The sequence below is a fragment of the Scylla paramamosain genome, chromosome 18, assembly GCF_035594125.1.
Source record: "Scylla paramamosain isolate STU-SP2022 chromosome 18, ASM3559412v1, whole genome shotgun sequence".
Taxonomy (NCBI): Eukaryota; Metazoa; Arthropoda; class Malacostraca; order Decapoda; family Portunidae; genus Scylla; species Scylla paramamosain.
The window spans coordinates 14,977,723-14,997,040 of record NC_087168.1 but is presented as its reverse complement, the minus strand read 5'-3'; the positions used below and the strand labels follow the sequence as shown (position 1 = coordinate 14,997,040).

The 19,318-nt window shown below is 34.8% G+C and overlaps 1 protein-coding gene across 1 annotated transcript; it reads right to left on the bottom strand.

Moving 5' to 3' along the window:
* Window positions 1–2,936: 2,936 nt before the first annotated feature.
* Window positions 2,937–19,053, bottom strand: LOC135109150 (mucosa-associated lymphoid tissue lymphoma translocation protein 1-like). Its single transcript, XM_064020279.1, has 17 exons — window positions 19,029–19,053; window positions 17,624–17,788; window positions 17,034–17,179; window positions 16,368–16,542; window positions 15,285–15,432; window positions 14,978–15,079; window positions 14,147–14,239; window positions 12,791–12,953; window positions 12,086–12,280; window positions 11,477–11,680; window positions 10,891–11,128; window positions 10,461–10,651; window positions 8,783–8,896; window positions 7,729–7,790; window positions 6,728–6,904; window positions 4,328–4,402; window positions 2,937–3,332 (listed from the first exon to the last, which is right to left on the bottom strand). The coding sequence occupies exons 2-17, from the start codon at window positions 17,767–17,769 to the stop codon at window positions 3,216–3,218; spliced, it is 2,346 nt and encodes a 781-aa protein (XP_063876349.1). The 5' UTR covers window positions 17,770–17,788; window positions 19,029–19,053; the 3' UTR covers window positions 2,937–3,215.
* Window positions 19,054–19,318: the final 265 nt, after the last annotated feature.

The window sequence follows — 19,318 nt, the reverse complement described above, 5'->3', positions numbered from 1 at the left end:
AAAGCAACATTGATGAGTTTGATCACCTCTGATGAGTGACACAGAAGAGGACATGAACAAATTGTGGAATAAATGATGAAGCAAAAAAAAAATGTATATGGTATTTTGGACAAGTGATGATAACTATGGCAATGAATTTGTGAAAAGTACACATAAGTGAAAATGGATAGGAAAATGTGAAAGGCATAACACTAGTGAAATGGATCAAGTAGGTGAGTAAAGGAGAGTGAAAGATGAAATGCAATGTTTTGACATTGCAATGAAGGCATTGAAGATATAGAAAGAAGTTTTATATGCAATAACTACTGGAACATGAATTCTACTTGTAATGGAAATACAGAACTGACAAAAATAATGAAAAGTGCATCAAGTAGGTACTCCTATAAATCTGTTTAAAGAGAAACTCAATATGACATTATGCCCATTTTGAAACATTAGTTCTGCTTGCATTTCCTCATCATACAAGTGATAATATTCATTATTATATGTGAAAAGGGTTCTAGGGTGATTCGTCCCCAGGTGAAATGTCCCGGTTGATTCATCCCCGGGGTATTCATCCCTGGAGAATTTGAATCCTAGGGTTATTTGTCCCCTAGGCTGTATTTTCATTGCGTTAGTTACGAAACTCCATTACTATGACAAGATCCGACCATCAATGTGTGTGTGTGAGATGTTGTGTGAGTGTGTTGTTCGAATCATGGTTTGATACATCATGTTGTTAGCTTGACTACCATTCATTGGTTCGATTTTTTATTTTTACTTTTCAGTATGTGGGCCACCACAGTCAGAGCAACATGCCGCATACAATCCTATCAAGCTGTGGCAGGGAAAAGCTTGTTGATGATCTTAACTTCATCTATGCTGCACAGAAGAAAAATGCCGATGGAACCAAGCAATACTGGTGATGTGAGGTTTCTGCATGCAAGGCTCGTGTTCACACAACAGTAGGGGACGAAACCTTCACTATCGTGAAAAGTGTGAACGAGCACAGTCATTCCACGACTGCTGCGGCTGTGAAGGCGAAGCTGAAAGCTGTTGCTACTTCCACTCAATAATTTTTTCGTGCTTTGGTGGCTAATGTTTTCTTAAAATTGGATGAACATTCACTGGCTCATGTGCCGTCCACATCTACTATGAGCCGCTACATGTGGCAGTGGCAACAGGACGCTCAACAAGTTCCTCCAATTCCCCAGACTCGCACTGGCTATGTTATTCCTGAAGAGTACAACAAGTTAGAGTTGGGAGAGATGTTTTTTGCAGCATAATTCTGATATTGAGGATGAGAATCGCATTCTTGTCTTTGCCTCTGCTCAGGGGTTGAGGGATCTTGTCCGCTATAAGAGTTGGGGTTTTGATGGAACCTTCAAATATTGTCCCAAAATCTTTGTGCAGCTCTTTACCATTCATGGTCAAGATGGAACATCTAGTGTTCCTCAAGTCTTTGCACTGCTTCCTAGCAAGACTGAAGAAACATACGCTCAGGTTTTCTCCATTCTTAAGGATTTGCAACCTGAACCTCAAGATGTGATGATGGATTTTGAAATGGCTTCTTATAACGCCTTTATTGCCTCTTTCAGTTATGCTTCTGTAACTTTTTGTCTTTTCCACTTAAGCCAAAACATTTACAGAAAAGTAGTTGACTGCAATGAGAGGCAAAGGTACCATCGTGAGGATGAGTATGCTTTGAAAATATGTTGTTTCCCTGCTTTAGCATTCTTGCCAATACAGGATGCAGTGGCTGGTTTTGAAGAGCTTGTTGATGATGATGATTTGCCTCAAGAACTTATTGATTACTTTGCTGTAAATTACATTGGTTCAGAGAGAGGTCGTGGTCAGAACTGCAGGAGAATGGTTCCCAGATTGCTGGGAACCAGATTGCTGATTGGAATGTGAGTGACAGAGCCCTTCAAGATAAACCTTGCACAAACAGCTTGGAAGGCTTCCACAATGCCCTTCAAAGTTCTGTAACGCAAACCCAGCCTAACATTTGGTGTCTTATCAAAGGACTGAAAAAGGAAGAAGTTCTTGCATATGGGAAAAGGATTAAATTTGAACAGTCTGGATCAGTATGTAAGCCAACAACTGCTACTAGGAACATCAAAAGTCTCATTGAAAAATATAATCCGAATGAAAAGATGCACTTCCTTCGTGCCATGGCTCATAATTTAAAGTTATTTTAGATATTCTAGTAGTCCTCTTCTGAGTAGTAATGGAGTTTCACAACTAAGGCGACGAAAATACAGCCAAGAGTGACGAATTATCCTAGGGTTCGAATCCTCCAGGGATGAATACCCCGGGGATGAATCAACCGGGACATTTCACCCGGGGACGAATCACCCTCGCACCATCAAAAGTCTCATTGAAAAATATGATCTGAGTGAAAAGGTGCACTTCCTTTGTGCCATGGCTCATAATTTAAAGTTATTTTGGATATTCTAGTAGTCCTCTTCTGAGTAGTAATGGAGTTTCGCAACTAAGGCAACGAAAATACAGCCAAGGGAATGAATCACCCTAGGGGACGAATTACCCTAGGGTTCGAATCCTCCAGGGATGAATACCCCAGGGATGAATCAACCAGGACATTTCACCCGGGAACGAATCACCCTCGCACCGTGAAAAGAGTATGCTTCTCATAGTTTTTGTACCACAGGTACTTGCCGTAGGTTTTAAAAATTTTCTCTAAAAACGAATGCAACAGTTGAAGTTGCTCTGCCATCTTGATTGTCTTTGTTTGTGAAGAGCACACAGTAGTCATGGAAAATCTCTCACTGTATAACACTACTGTTTTATACCCTCTCTGTCAGGTTTTCCAGCACTACTCTGAATCCTTTTATTCACGATACCTACTCAACCTTTGTATATCTTTCTTATCATCTCATTTTGTTATCTTATGTTCGATCTATCAGATGTGTTTGATTAATTCAAATACTTCATGCTCCATTTATTCGCCTTTAATATAAGACATAAAACTTTTATATATACATTCATTACTCTCAATATCTATCCTATTCATATCACAAACACCTAATATAATTAATCTGTACAGCTTTTGACTTTCATTTCATATTTATATCTCAATGGCATTCATCAATGTTGGCACAATTATGCAATCATACAGTCCCTTCCTTTGTCTTGGTAGTCAGTGTTCTACCTTACATCATATACTCCTTACACTCTCCCTTCTTGAATTTTGAGTGTAACTATGCTTGTATAATCTAGTCTATTTGATTGCCTCTGTAGAACTGTTGAGAGATTGCTGGAGTTTCAACGAGCATTTCTTGCTTATAGTGCTGTCCTTCATAGGTGAAGTAAAGCTCTACATGCAAGTGATCCTGTGAAAAGAGGTTTATAAACATTAATTGACTAAGTGATCCTGTGAAAAGAGGTTTATAAACATTAATTGACTATGAAATTATTACAAATTATATAAGAAAAATTGTGGGACAAGTTTAATACCCACTATTCACATTATGTACTCTGCGAACAACGATTACTGGATCCCCATAAAGAAAGTTGCTCACATCAGACTGTCAACTTCTGGTTCTACTAGAATATTCTCAAGTATCTAAGGCATAACAATTTTTGAGGAATATGAAAATGTATACCAAGTAATGGGAATGAAGGGAGGTAGAGGAAAGGTGATACTGCAGCATTGCCAGATCATCATATTTTTAGGAAATTGATAATATTGTATTTTACACTTACATTTATGGCTGCTTTAGCATCATGCTTAAATAAAATAATATTTTGAAGAAATCTACAAGGAAAGTTGCTTCATAAAGCTCTCATTCAGGATGCAAGTAAGTTTTCTCTCTCTTTCTCTCTCTGGAATACTTGAATGCACTTGTATGGGAGTACCAATAGTTTACAGAAAAACAGACACAAAGGAATTTCACATGAAGATTATCCATGATATTAATACTTTACTGTCAAACCCATTTTGCACAGCATCATAAAAAATACACACATAGATGTTATCAATATGAGACAATAAATACAAAATATCAAGTGGCATGATAAAAAAAAAATATATATATATCTGTTATGAGGTGAACCAACACTAATTGTTTGCAAAGTACAATAACAAAAAATATAATAATAATGGTTTAGATTTTATTTTATTACTGAATCTTATATTATAGGAACCTTAAGGCAAACATACTAAGATGAAGCTATGTTAGACATTTAGGAAGGAGCATTAATAGATAATGATGGGGCAGTGTAGATGACTTGCTACAAAGTCATCGGGTGCTGGACAACTAACATAGATAATCCAGGCTAGCAAATACAAATTAAATCTGCCACTTTACAGTCTGTTTACTCTCACCTTCAAATCTTGAAGATGATGAACCAAGAACTGTATAGACAAACTACCATTCAGCTTCTTAGAGACCTGCAATAACTGAAAGAAAAACATGATATTAGTCAAGAATTGAAAATCATTTAGTGTTCAAAGAAAAATCATTATATGCATAGGTTTCATCAGAAAAGTAAATATATATTGTGAAATAAACCATGTGCCAATGCAATTTGCATGTATTGAAGGATTTTTGTGAATGCTAGAAATTGAACTGAACCATACTTAGAAGGGAAAAAGGGAACTGATTGCTAATTTTTTATCAATTATTTTGTAATCTAGAAACCTACAATATCCAATTTCCTAGTGCTACCATGGTGCACCACAAATGGAAAATATTAAAGACTTCAAGTGAGTTTCAAGATTGTCATCTAGTGTTTTTCATTAGAGAACCTGATTTCATTGCAATGTTTAGTACTGCACTATCTTCCTTAGTAAACTATGATTACTATTATTTATTAATTTACTTATTTATTTTTTGGTAGTAACAGAATCTCATTTTTACAATATTGGTTTCATTTTACCTCTTGAATAATACTGATACATGTGCTACTGTGGCCTTTGGAGCAGGACAGGATAAGGCAGGAGAGGCATTGCTAAGTGATAGAAACCTCCATCTTCCTCTTTGTACTTTTCATACCTTCTTTCATGCACAGCAAGTGGCAGAAAAACAAGTAGGCTGTGTGGTTTACCATACAATGTCATTCTAGACTGTAAGTACTGTAAGTCTCATCACCAAACCATTTCCATCACACACCTCACCCATCTTCCTCTCATCACCAGTTTCTCTGTTGGCTAGTTCATTGATAATGTTGAATGTGAGCTAGGTATAGAATAATTAAGCAATGAAAAATTAACAATAGCTGTACTTCTTCCCTTCCATCTATCTCTTTTCTCTGCCAATAAGCATATATCAGTTCAGTAATTTTAACTTTGCATCAAGTAACACTGTCTGTAATACATGCAAGGGATGGACCATGAGCAGGGACAGGTTGTGATTACAGTGACATGTAGCCAATGTCACTGTATACATTTTGTAACAAAAAAGTGTATCAAAGTAAATACCATCACAACTAAACTTAAATAGCCATCTATGTTCACAACACAAATGTCTTACACCACCTCCACCTACCCCAAGTCAAAACTACTAAGGAGAACTAATCATACAAAAGGCTATTCATTAGAGGAAGACCAGCTACCTCACTTAGAAAAATAAATAAACCAAGTAAACCAAGAGTAACTTAAAGGACCCTTCCCCAGTGGTTGGAGGGTTCTAATTTTTAGACGTGTCATTTGAAGCCTGTCTGCATGTGCCATGCCAAGTGTCATGCTACCGTGACGGTTGCAGCAAGTGACATATTGCTGTAAATGACGCTGTGTTTTCAATATGTGGAGCTTTATCTGTATTTTGATCATGCTATCGTGTTCACGAGTTTTTTTTTTTTTTTACTTAACATAACGATATATTTCAGCATTCAATGATCAACTGTTGAAAATAGTGAGCATAAGTAAAACATGCTATAAACATCTTTTTAACATCACAGTTCAACTTGTCGTAATACCATTTTCTTTTTTGTTTTGTCAATTTTTACAATACAACTTGATTCTACAGTCACTGCTGAGTCTGATGGCTATCTTGTACATGGAGAGTTATGGCATATAATTCACACATTTTGCACGCTCAATAAGTCAAAATAAGCAAAATGTGGCAAAACAGAGGGTTTGATGAAGAAATGTCATAAAATAAAAAAGATATGCCGTCAAAAGTTACCCATGAAGGAGTGTTTCCGAGTCTGAAATCGCAATTTTTACATGTGATGGATACAAAAAGGTGCTCCTGTCCAAATCATTGTTGCACCCTCCAGGGGCCAGGTAAAGCAGTGAGTTACAGAGATGTGCAGTAACAAAGTTAGAAGCCCTTTGCTCGACTCTGGGAATAAATAAAAATAAAATAAAATAAATGGTTCTTAAGGTTCTGGATAAGGGATTCAGGACTTGCAGAGGCAAATACATATCTCTAAGGGCCATCTACAAAGTTTATGTGTCATTTCTGAAGCAAAACTAAGGTGAGTAACTTTTTCCTACAGGATAAATTAACAGCAATATCTCTGCTACACCCAACATAATTCACACGGTGCACAAAAAGGGTGTTTTAACGTTAGTAAAGATCACATCTGGCCAGAACGTCCAGCTGTGGTATGAAGTTACTTAAATAATTCTTGATTACACAGCTCTTAGCTGTCCCTTCATCAAACTATACTCCTTTCACTCATTTTACTATCACCTTCTGATGCAATGCAACAGTGAGAGATGAAAATATAGACAAACAGACAGATGGACACAGGCAAAGAAGAATCAGGATTTATATACCTCTATTCCAGTTTGCAGTTTTACTAGGACATTCATTCCCTGCATTTTTGAGGTGGTAGTCTGAGATAAATTTATGGTCAAGGGCAAACAGTTGCTGATGATCCATGTAACTCCATCTTTAGGTGCCTCAATATTCCAATAAATACTCTCCTCTATTCTTACATCTCCCAGTGAAATCTGGAAAAAAAGAAAAAGAAAAAATATATATAATCTACAATATTATACCACTTAAGTGTAGTAAGTCATGTACAGTTGCTCTCAAAACTATCTTTAAAATGAGGAGTGAACTGTGGTATAAAGAACAATATGAAAACTGCTGCCTGATCATGTGTTGCACTGGTAAGGTTGGTGTGCATGGCTTTAAGTGCTGCTATGCCAATCTATTTCCCAGGTCATAATATACAGCAACCATCACTAATGTGCAGGGCTACCAACTGTTGCCACCATAGTCACCAAACATGTCAAACAATATTGTCCATTGTGTCAGAATGTAGACCTCTATTTTTAAAGATAGTTTTGGGAGCTATTGTAAAAAATATTAAATACAATTATAGTTCAACAGGACAAGTTAGACAGGAATTTTGCTATTTACCAAGTTAATATAGTAACACTCTCCCTATAGATAGAATGTAGAAGATAAAAGAAAGAATACATATGACAGAGGAAACTAGCCCTCACTTCTGCAATCACTCAAAATGCTCCACTCAGCAGCACTCTTGTCAATCAACTTCTTACCATCTTCTGCTCTCCTGCTCTATTTTCTTCTAACCTCTGCTTTCACACACTCTCTACCTCCTTACAAAATAATCAGACAATTAATGGGGAACAGTTAGTCATACAATGGAGGCAACATTCAACAGTAATCTATCAGTCTAGGAGACTTCTATTTAAATCTTCAATATTCCAATGTTTCATCTTCATATTCTATTTTCATAAACAAACTCTTTCACCAGCAGCAATCTCTTTGTTTTTACACTTTCTCCCATTCATTCTATACTTACAGTGTGTTGTATTCTCCCTCTACCACTTGCAAACTGCTCCCACTTCTTAAGAACACCACATTCTGTAATAAACATTTTTTGTGACAGATTGAAAGATATAGTACAAAACCATTCTTAATCTGCATTGTGTGACCATATCTCATTAAAATGCAGAATGACTGTTGTTCATATCTTCGATTTGACACAAAAGTTCACTAGTTCCCTTCTTTTGCACTTTATCTGATAACATGATGTTCAATAGCTTGCTAAATGCATGAAAAATCTGCATACAATGAAAGGGGTGAAAATGTAATACACATTTACTCATTTGTGTCTGGTGAAAATGAACTACTTTCTAGCACATCCCTAATCCAATGACATTCTACCATCCAGTGATGACAACAACAACAAAAAATATATGCCATGTAAAATAAGCAAATTACAGAGAATAGAAGTAAAACCTGTGGTGTGAAACGTTAGTTCTAGGTTAAGGGGAAGACAAACAGTCACAATCTGCTATTCACTTATCAATAATCTTACAGAAGGACCTTAAGCTCTAATTGCAAGATAGGAGAAATGAACAAACTGGCATGTATCAGGTCTGGTTGCCTCAACAAACTATCTAATGACATGAGTCAAGCAGGAAAGGATGACTGGCATTTGTGTGAGCTTCACTGGGCATTGATGTTAATGTCTGAAATTATGACTCTCTCTCTCTCTCTCTCTCTCTCTCTCTCTCTCTCTCTCTCTCTCAGAAAATAATAATACATAAGGAAATACAACTAGAACCTCACCACCACATCTACTTTTATTATTCAATGCTCTTGCATCCAATGGCTTTGCCTCAGTCATCTTACTCACACACTTCATTAATGACTTATTGGTTGATGTAATGTTCTTTATTTTGTTCTTACTGATTCTTACATATTCATTACTGATACATAGCACAAAACTAAAGTTTGAGGACACACAGTAAGCAAAATTTTATTGATATTCTCATGGCTCTGGTACCAGCTGACATTTTTTTTTTTAAATACAGCAAAGTATGACAAATATTTTCTAAAAAGTAACTTACCTGATTCATCAATTCCTCGCGGGTGAGAAGGATCAGCTAGGGACCGAGGTAGTGCCAAGTCACCACAAACTTTGGGCACTTGTTCACCCTCTGTTTCTCCCAGGGAATCAAATTCTGTGTATAAAGAAAACTTGATTATAAATATCTAAAATGGCTTTGAGTAATCAACAAATATTTATGGTATTCTATAAAGACTGGAAATTTTTTTTTTTTTTACAAAGTTTCACTTCTATGTAATATTTTACCATTACTCCAGATAATGCCAGCCTCTTTATTTGTCCTATTTACAAACCACTTTGACTTAATCACTTTCCAATCACACCTCATGCTATAAATAAAGGGTGACATGTCCATTCTCCCACATCTTTAATTATTTATATCTGATACCTCTTTCTATCTCATGCTTGTACTATTACACCTATTTGTGCTTCTGAATTTTTTTTTTTTTTTTTGCTGAATATCTTCCAGCTACTGCTACTTACATTCATTCAGCTTGTTCTCATGAAACAAATCCTTCATTCCAAGTATAAGTACAAATAACACTCAAATCCACTCTCATTTCTTCAGTCTTTACAACGTGCATTATGAAACTTTATACATGCGTGCGTGCCCTAAAATAGCTTCTATGAGGTTAGACATTCTGAGTTGTCTCCACCAGTTTTTCTCCACCCCCCCCCAACTGCTAACTCTATACAGGGGCATTATCTCCAATGTATAGAGTATGCTTCACATGTATGGGGGGTTTCCATTCATACCACTATTTTAGACAGGGTGTATCAACTCCTCTCCTCTAAATGACGATCTTCTGCCTCCTTCTCATCACCACAATGTTGCATCTCTTGTTATGTTCCATTGCTATTTTGATGCTAACTACTCTTCTGATCTTGCTAACTGCATGCCTTCCTTCCTTCCACAGCCTTGCTGCACAAAAACTTTCTTCTTTCTCTCATCTCCACCTCTTTAATGCAAAAGCTAACCAGTATTTTCAGTCATTCATCCTTTTCTCTAGACCCCAACAGACCCCAAGAGATCCTGACAGAACCCAAAAGATCCCAGCAGATCCTGACATACCTCAACAGACCTTGACAGAGCCCAAGAAATCCTGACAGTCCCTGACAGAGCCCAAGAGACCCTGATAGACCCCAAGAAACCCTGACAGACCCCATGAGACCCTGACAGACCCCAAGACACCCTGACAGACCCTGATTGATCCCAACAGACCCCAAGAGACCCTGACAGACCCTGACAGATCCCAAAAGACCCCAACATGCTGACAGACCCCAACAAACCCTGACAGACCCTGGCCCACACCAAGAAATCCTGACAGATCCTGGCAAAAATCCGACAGATCCTGACAGACCCTAAGAGACCCTGACAAACCTCAACAAACCCTGACAGGACTAAAGCAACACCCTTTCAGGCTCCAGTATTTGTGCTAACATGCTGATAAAAAACTACTGAAATAATTTAACAAACTGCTGTCACAAGCACCCAAACTGCCAGGGGTTGGGAAAGTAGTACCCTTTCCTCCCCATTTGGCACCTGTGACTTAAATGGTAGATAGTAATACTTTAGTACTAAAGTGCTACCAAAGTATTAATATTTCCTAACTTCAATCTATTAGTATATTTTCCTAAATAGTAACAATTATATTTACTGAAAGTGTACAGTTACTTACTCTCCAATACTTTGCTTGAAAGATTCTGAACTGATATCTTGTGAGTCATAACGTTTTGCAGTGTGTCAACTAGAACTGAAATATCCACAGATTTACGTTCAAAGGCTTCATAATTCTCTGATGTGGCAAATAAGGTGAAGGAATTTTTGGATGCAATCTGGAAACTATCTTCTGATGAATTTGATTGGTATCTGAAATATAACAATAATAATAATAATAATAATAATAATAATAATAATAATAATAATAATAATTAATAGATTAATAAACTGACAAGATGCAAATAAAACTTTCAAAAAGATACAAATTTTACACTTTCAAAAGGGTGAACTTTTACATGACTTTACATTAGTTATTTCAGTTGTAGGTATATATACAAGCATATGTATACCAACATGAAAGAAAAATAAAAATTGAAATGACTTCTTACCTTTCAAACTTCTGCTTCATCTTACGGCAGCTATCATATATTGAAAATATGAGGGCTGGTTCATGCTTCTGTAGAACATTGGTTATCCACACATGGGATATGCACTCATCAAAAGATATGTACTGCTCCTCAAGACAGACATTCTGTGGTCTTGATACATACTTCATTCTAGCATCCACAGGAATAATGTAATCTTTTCCATTGTTATGAATGCCATGTCCAGCATAAAAGAATGTTACTGAAAGAGAAAAAAATATAAACCTTTCATATAATAACTTATTAACTGGTATATCCAAGAATGAGATGTTTGTTCAGGAGAAAGTGTAAGCTTCTGCTGTACTCATCCCATTTGGATGATACAAGGAACATGTTTCTAAACAGATACAGATGCAAAGAATGACTGGTAAACACATGACCATACTCTCAAATCCCCTATCTACATGCATATAATCTGGTGCCTGTTTATGGTATCACTGTTTGTGGATGATTAACAGTGGGAAATTTTTAAATTCTAGATGTATATGTATAACTCAACTTATTTCACTATCTACATCTTTAATTATAAATGAAGACAATAATTCCTTACCATAGTCTCCTTCTTGTATGAATGATGCCAGTTTCTTTACACCATTCTGGATTGCTGACCTGTTTAAGTCACTGAACATACACACTCTAAATCCTAATTCCTTGAAATTCTTTTTCACAATATGGATATCCTTTCTTGAACCAGGAAGTGGATCCAGTTCTTGATAGTGAGAATTTCCAATCAATAATGCCCATTTGTTTCTTGCTAGAAAGAGATAATTCCATTCATCAAATCAGTGTTGGAATTTTTTTTTAAACCCCACCCACTTTTTTTTTCTCATCCCCTTTCAGATATTACAGAAAGATTACAGGTAGGATCTCCATGACATCTCTTCACAAGTTATTAGGCACCTATAAAACAGGTTGCTTGATGCAGAAATAAGTCTTCATCATAATAGTAGAGAGAGAGACTATCATCCTCAACAGTAAGAGACCAGTCAAAAATTAGAAAGAATATTTGTAAAATTTCAAATTCATTCCTTATGTTACTCTGTTGTATTTCTATCTTTGTTTACTTATTTCCCTTTTGTTAGGCATATCTAATTCAATAACAGAAGTTTCATTGGAACTCTATGATGTGATTAAAAAAAAACTTAGAAAAGAGTCTTACCTGTTAGAGGTTTCTTTATAGCTCTTGTCTTCACTTCCACTCTAACATCATCAGACATTACTTGACCATCAATTTCAAATTTGAAACATAACTGTTTCAAGTTTTCTTTCTCCATCTGTTCTTCAGTCAGACGATATATTAGTAAACAAGAGTGCTGATTTACTGAAGATGATGTGGTGAGAACATTATCATTACCTGCAATTATAGTAAAATATTACTGCTACAAACATTTGATAATATATTTCACAGTATCAAAATAGATGTTGCATGCAAATGTGCAGTGTTATAGAAAATAATAAACTGTCCTAAATCCAACAATTACAATAAGTTTATTCAGAAGACACTTCTACATTTTTTTTTCTAGCACACTTTTAAAAAGGTTAAGTTGAGTCTTGAGTGGAAAAAAACAGTGCACAGTGGTAGATGAATAAAGTGAGTGACACCATGCAAATGGAGTGGGGCTTAAAATGTATTTCAAAATCTTAATGAAAAAAGAAATTACCATAATTTTTGGTTAATTCTCTTGTACACTGCCTTGTATAGTACATATATCTATGAGTGACCTATGTGTGACTCACTAATTTAATAAGACAACAAGCAAAGATCAGAATTGAACATAAAATTAGAACATTTTATTTCATGACACAAAATAATAAAAAAAAATCTGAATAAAAATTTAATATTTGCATAATAGAAAATACATACCTGTAAGCACTTTATTATTAAGAAAACAAACAAACTTCACATCTTTACTACATCGAACTTTACAGGTGAGGTACATCCAATCATCTGCATAATACACCCTATTTGCCGTCGGCTGTTCAATTATTTGAATTTCTGCTGGACACATCATGATGGCCTCTTGAACCTGTTAAAGAAAATAATACCACAGCCTTTGATGGATACATAAATAGCAAATTGTGTGCTTCATATTAAAGGGTTATGAATTTTACATTAAATCAGTGTTATAAAGCTTTTTACTGAAAACTACATTTTGGAGAACTATTTTTTATCAATACTCAGACATTTCACCCCTTAAAACACTACAAGGGGAATTCTGCAATAAAAGGAAACTATGTGCCTTCACAATCAGAGAATACTTCATTGCAGAGAACATTTCCAGCCAGAAAAAAAAAGAGACAATTGATAGCAGAAAACATGTAATCAGAGCTTGAATAGGCTCAAGTGTGCAAGTATTGCTGCTAGGCTTCAGTTGACAAATTATGCATTTTCTATTAAGTTGGCTACAAATTACACACTAAATGCAACACTCTTTTGGAAATAAGAGAACTGACATTTTCTCTCTTTTCAACAATTACTAAATTACCAACTACAGCATTATGATACTATTATGATTAAAAAAACTATGTAGAATGTATATTTATCCATGATAGGCTAATAAACATTCAAGCATCAAACAAAAGATACCTCTCTTATCTTCATTTTTCATAACTTTGATGATGATGATGATGATCAATACTATACAGTTGATCCTCCTCTAACACAAATTTCTGTAACACAATTTTTGTCTAATGCAGCCTAAAAATGCAGAAGAAAAGTCTCTTCTTAACTGACCAAGATCCATTCTTAGACAACTTTTCATATCCAAAATACTTATCCACCTGCCACTACCTTCTGGCATCTTGCTCATGAGTAATAATGAAGTAAGACTCGTGAGTCACTCATTCAAATTGAACAACTCTTCTCACTGAATCAGGTGTATCAAGTCATTGTTTCAAATGACTCTTGATAAGGTCTAGAACAGTGAGTGTCATGAGTGTGCAAATAAGCTGGAGAGAAGACAGCGACAGGGAGGGCCTTACAAGTAAACGAGTCAACTATTTACAATGCATTTTTGATGCCAAACTTTGCCAATAATGGGCTAAAAAGGGGACTTTGGGTAGGGTGCAGAAGAAAATAGTGGGTTTTATGGTATTTATCTAATCCATTGGATTTGCAAAAAAAAAAAAAAAAAAAAAAAAAAAAAAAAAAAAAAAAATGCATTTGAGGTGGATTGACTGTACTTTAATCATTCAAAATAACTCAAATACCATTAATCACCTTTACAACAGCTGTCCTTGTGGTGCAGCTTCCAAATGGGTTGGAAGCTTCACAGCAGTATTCACCAGCATTATTGACATCTGCTCCTTGTATCTAAAAAAAAAAAAAAAAAAAAAAAAAAAAAAAAAAAAAAAAAAAAAAATTATACATTTTATGTGGAAAGTTCTGAAGCTCCAGGATAAAGTTAGGGAAATAAGCTGGTGTCAGAATGCATGGCAAGAGTAGTGAGATACATTAGAGGTTTACGTCAAAGTGTGTGAATGCATGTGTGGAAAAGGATAAAAACAGTCATGCATACGTAAGGTGAATATATCATAAGAATATGAGAATATGAGAATGATGCAGATACAGTTTGAATGTTACAAAACAAAAAAAAATTCAAGATAAAAGCTTACTTTGAGAAAATGGATGAAATTATATTTGTTAAGTTGCTTAAGAAGAAAGCATTACCTGTGGGCATGATGGTATGAGCATGTGGGTACCTTACTTCCCTGTAGTAGCTTGAAAGATATGTTAGCCTAGTATACTGATAAATAATATTCAACTATAATACTACTATATACACCTTGTGAGCTCCTCTTTGTCTACACTTGCAAGTCTTCTAGTATTTTATGTGAAAATTGTTAACTTTCCTAAAACATGAAAATGAGGCAATATGACACATAGTATATTAAAATTAAATCTTAAGAAAATACAGAATCTATAAGGTGTGAATTCAGGACACATCTTTTAAATACAAGAATATGAAGTACTATCCTTCAAAACCTGACAAAGAATCACTTACTATTTTTCCTATCAGATACTAAAATGGGATGTTATTTCATTACTTACTCTTAGTTGCGGAATTTCAGTTACTACAATGTTGTTTCCATTCTTAAACCATCTGAAGCACTTGGGTTCAGGATATCCAATTGCCTCAAAGGACAAAGTCAACTGTTGAGAATATAAAACAGTAAGTGCTGTGAGACCAAACTATTAAGATATCTATAACCTTTAAAATTAATAAATTTTGATACATGTTTCAAAAAAAAATCTCAAGAATATGCTAGTTACAGAAAATTGCCACTTGTTCTATCTTTCTCTGATTTTTACTTACTGACACTCATCTATGTAATAAATAATATGAAAATTTCCTTACATCTTCTTTTTCTTTTATATGTACATCACTGAGTTCCGTGGAAATCCTGGGAGGTGTGCCCTTCACATTCACAATGCACTTAGGTGAAGTCAGCTCTGATCTGAGGCCCTGTTTGATCTTGCAGGTGTACTCTCCTATGTCTCTGATGCTGTCAAATTAATGTAAATCTGAGGTATACCAATGCACTATGATTTGGTAATTCATCATCAGTCATGCATACATAGGTTACACAAGGATAATTCAGAATATTAACGATCAAAAGCAGAAAGAATTAACAAATTTCATTAGATATTCTACAAAGTCTGGTTCATCTGCATATTAATCTAAAAGAACTAATTTTCTTTTTAATTAATGCAGACTAAGTGTATTATACTGTATCATATTTTTGTTCCCTTGAAAACTATTTTGAGAGGATATATACAATCTCTCTCTCTCTCTCTCTCTCTCTCTCTCTCTCTCTCTCTCTCTCTCTCTCTCTCTCTCTCTCTCTCTCTCTCTCTCTCTCTCTCTCTCTCTCTCTCTAACTTTTTACTTATTGGTATTCTTGTACCATGTTTGGTGTCTGTACAAGTTCAAGTATCCTTGAAACCTTTAAACTTTAAAACACACACACACACACACACACACACACACACACACACACACACACACACACACACACATTCCCTAAGATTAAAGTTAAAAACTATTCTAGCCCCTGGGCTTACATATACATGTTAAGAGGTTAAAGCCTCACCAACCAATCCGGCATGCAGTATGTGTGTTAGTTACTCAATTATACCTAGGTCTCTCCTCATTGATGCCTGACAGCAGAACTAGCTTACCCATGCTACATCAGAGAAGATGCAGTTTGCCTTCTTGACTAATGCTAGTGACTCTCCATCCTCCATCTCCTAGTAATCTCATCCATCAAGGGGGCATCCATATAAATCCAGTAATTTGAACTCAACAAAATAAACAGAATTTATGCATAAACAACAAGCCTTAAAAATATTCCCTGTAGTAAAAAATATTCCCAGTATGTTAGTTCACTGCATGTATCCTCCAGTGTCACAATTCATGGTACAGGACAGGAAGGCTTACCTGATGTTTTCCAGCACCAGTACAGGGGAGGTCTTTCCTACCAAAGGGCTGCCTTTAAAGTACCACTGAATTTCAGGGAAGGGAGACCCATTTACTTTCACATGCAATGTTAAATTGCCACCTAATGGCACAAGGTAGAGTGTATCTTTCACAGGTTCCAGGATCTGTGCTGGATCTGTGATAAAGTGGACTATAATTATTATTATCATTATTATTATTGCTATTAATATTACCATTATCATTAGCACTAGTATTAGTGTTATCATCATTATTATTATTATAATATAAATGACAATAATAATAATAATAATAATAATAATAATAATAATAATAATTATTATTATTATTATAATAATAATTATTATTATTAATGATAATAATTATTATTAATAATAATAATAATTATTATTATTATCATTATTACTATTATTTCAGTAATGAAGTATTCTTACATCAAGTTGTATCTATTTAGAATGAAAATTTATGTCCTTTACCTCTTATAACTATTTCATTCTTTTATCTGAAGTTACATCATGGTTCAAAATTGTTTCTTCTATTATGTAGCTAACTTGCAGATCTAGTTGGATAAATTACAACTTGATAACAAAAAGAGTATTAAAAAAGGTAACTTAAATATCATAAAATCATGACATAAAATATACTCACCATTAGTATTTATAATTCTCAAAGCATCATATATCTGACATTGTTCCAGGATAAACTGAAGGGTTTTCACCTTCAAAGGATATTTGTTCATGAGATTATTGAGGAGTTCTCTTTCAGGGGAGGAGTTATTCATCTTATATCTGTCACTGAAAAAAAAAAAAAAAAGGAACAGGAATAGTTTGACTATAACATACAGTGATAATGATAGCAAATAAGTAATAATGAAAGAAATATATAAATATATATATGCATATTTATCTACCCATAGATCTATATAGTCCTTGCTTTCTGATAAGACTAGTTAAAAATCTACTCCTCAGGAAGTGAATCACACATTAATAGTATCAAGTAAAGATGCATTCAAAGATTCCCTACTGACCTGCACACACTGCTGATGTCATAACAACACTGCATTTCACCCTGCATTCCTACTGTGCTTATGAGAAGTTTTGGCAGATTTAAAAGTAGTTGCATAATAGATACAATTACAAAACTCTATGATGTTATAGTTTAACTGCAATCAACATACATATTCATATTACAAGTGCATTAAAAAATAAAATACATTCAACTAAATATCTGCATCTTACCTCATTATATTTTCACCTTTGTCCTTAAATTTATTAGCCACCTTCTGCCACGCATCATTCTTGCTTAGTTCACGTAAGATGTTTTCCACAATTACACTTGGAAGCTTCTCCACTAATTCATCTGCCTGTACTACATCCAGCTCCATTTTGAGTCTCAATCTAAAACTACAAAAAATTTGTAAGTTTCATGGACTTATAAATTCTAAAAACAAGGACACTTATTCTGAAAAGAAATAGCAATAAGAGTGGTTCATACCATATATGAGTGACCCACCATCAAAACTGATGATGAGGAAGGCAAAGATAATAATAATAATAATAATAATAATAATAATAATAATAATAATAATAATAATAATATTAATAATAATGAAGGTAAAATGACAAGTGGTAATACTGATGTAGTGTTAACAAAGTGTACAGGAAATACCCATTTATTCAGGGTACGTTCCTAGGAAAGTTATTATGTATGAAATCATTACATCATTAACATAGTAATACACTACATGGTCTCAATACAATCAAAAAGTCTTGGAAAATTCAACATAATCAGCAAGAAAATAACTCTTATTAACGTGAACACCATCAAACATTGTTCTGCACAACAAAAAAAGATTATCACTGTAGAAATCTCCCTAGTAAATCATGCCAACACGTAATTAATTAATTCATTCCACATTACACTTACCAGTTATTCATTCCTTCACACACTGCTTCATTCTCCTATATCTCATCATGAAAGTGTTATACTATCATGCCCCCCCTTGGCCATTTCAGTAACTGATAAATCTTGTCATGCGAGGTTTGAACTTACCTTGCCTTCAGATCAATCTCCCAGTGTTTCTGTGAAGTGTCCAAAGGCAGGCATTGCAAAGGATTTCATAGGCCGGAAAAAATAAATAAATAAATAAATAAATATTGCAAAGCGGACACCTACATACAAGCGGTTATCATTATAATTCTCAATGGTTTATTTGTTAAGCATCAGGAGAATTGAATTACATCCAGTAGTTCAGCAGTTACCAAAGCTATCTGTTGTGTGACACCAGTACCAAAGTAATGCCTCACGCTGGTTTACCCTTTCAGTCCTCTCTAAAACAAACACATGTATATAATCCTGAACTCATAGCAAGGACTGTAAGACCCACCACGAAAGAAAATATCTTGGTGAGTAGTTAATATCCTAAACTCAATAGATGATTTTGACTATAAAAAAAAAAAAAAAAAAATCAAAGCTCATCATCTTCAACCTATACGACCCTTCTTGTTAGCCATCCACAGCACGATGTATAACAACAACAGTGCTTTCACTTATACTGATCATTCGAGACGTACCTATAGCATATTGCACATCACACCACACAGGATGGCAAAGGCCCCAATCCCTCGCCCTGCGCAACTTTACCCTGGCACCACACAGCTGACGTCTTCTTGACTGACACACTACTCGTCCTTTTGACTGATACTGATGCAGTGGTGCCACCTGTTGCTAGACAGTCATTTATTTATCTCTCTCTCTCTCTCTCTCTCTCTCTCTCTCTCTCTCTCTCTCTCTCTCTCTCTCGAGAGAGAGAGAGAGAGAGAGAGAGAGAGAGAGAGAGAGAAAAAAAAAAAAAAAAAATATATATATATATATATATATATATATATATATATATATATATATATATATATATATATATATATATATATATA

Bases quoted from the DNA above. Each gene is read 5' to 3' on its own strand.
- LOC135109150 (XM_064020279.1), bottom strand. From the start codon at position 17,769: ATGGAGCTGGATGTAGTACAGGCAGATGAATTAGTGGAGAAGCTTCCA. The intron at 11,681-12,085 runs GTAAGACTCTTT...ATCTCTTTCTAG, and splicing joins TATAAAGAAACCTCTAACAG to CAAGAAACAAATGGGCATTA. The intron at 8,897-10,460 runs GTAAGTAACTGT...CTTTATACACAG, and splicing joins TTCAAGCAAAGTATTGGAGA to AATTTGATTCCCTGGGAGAA.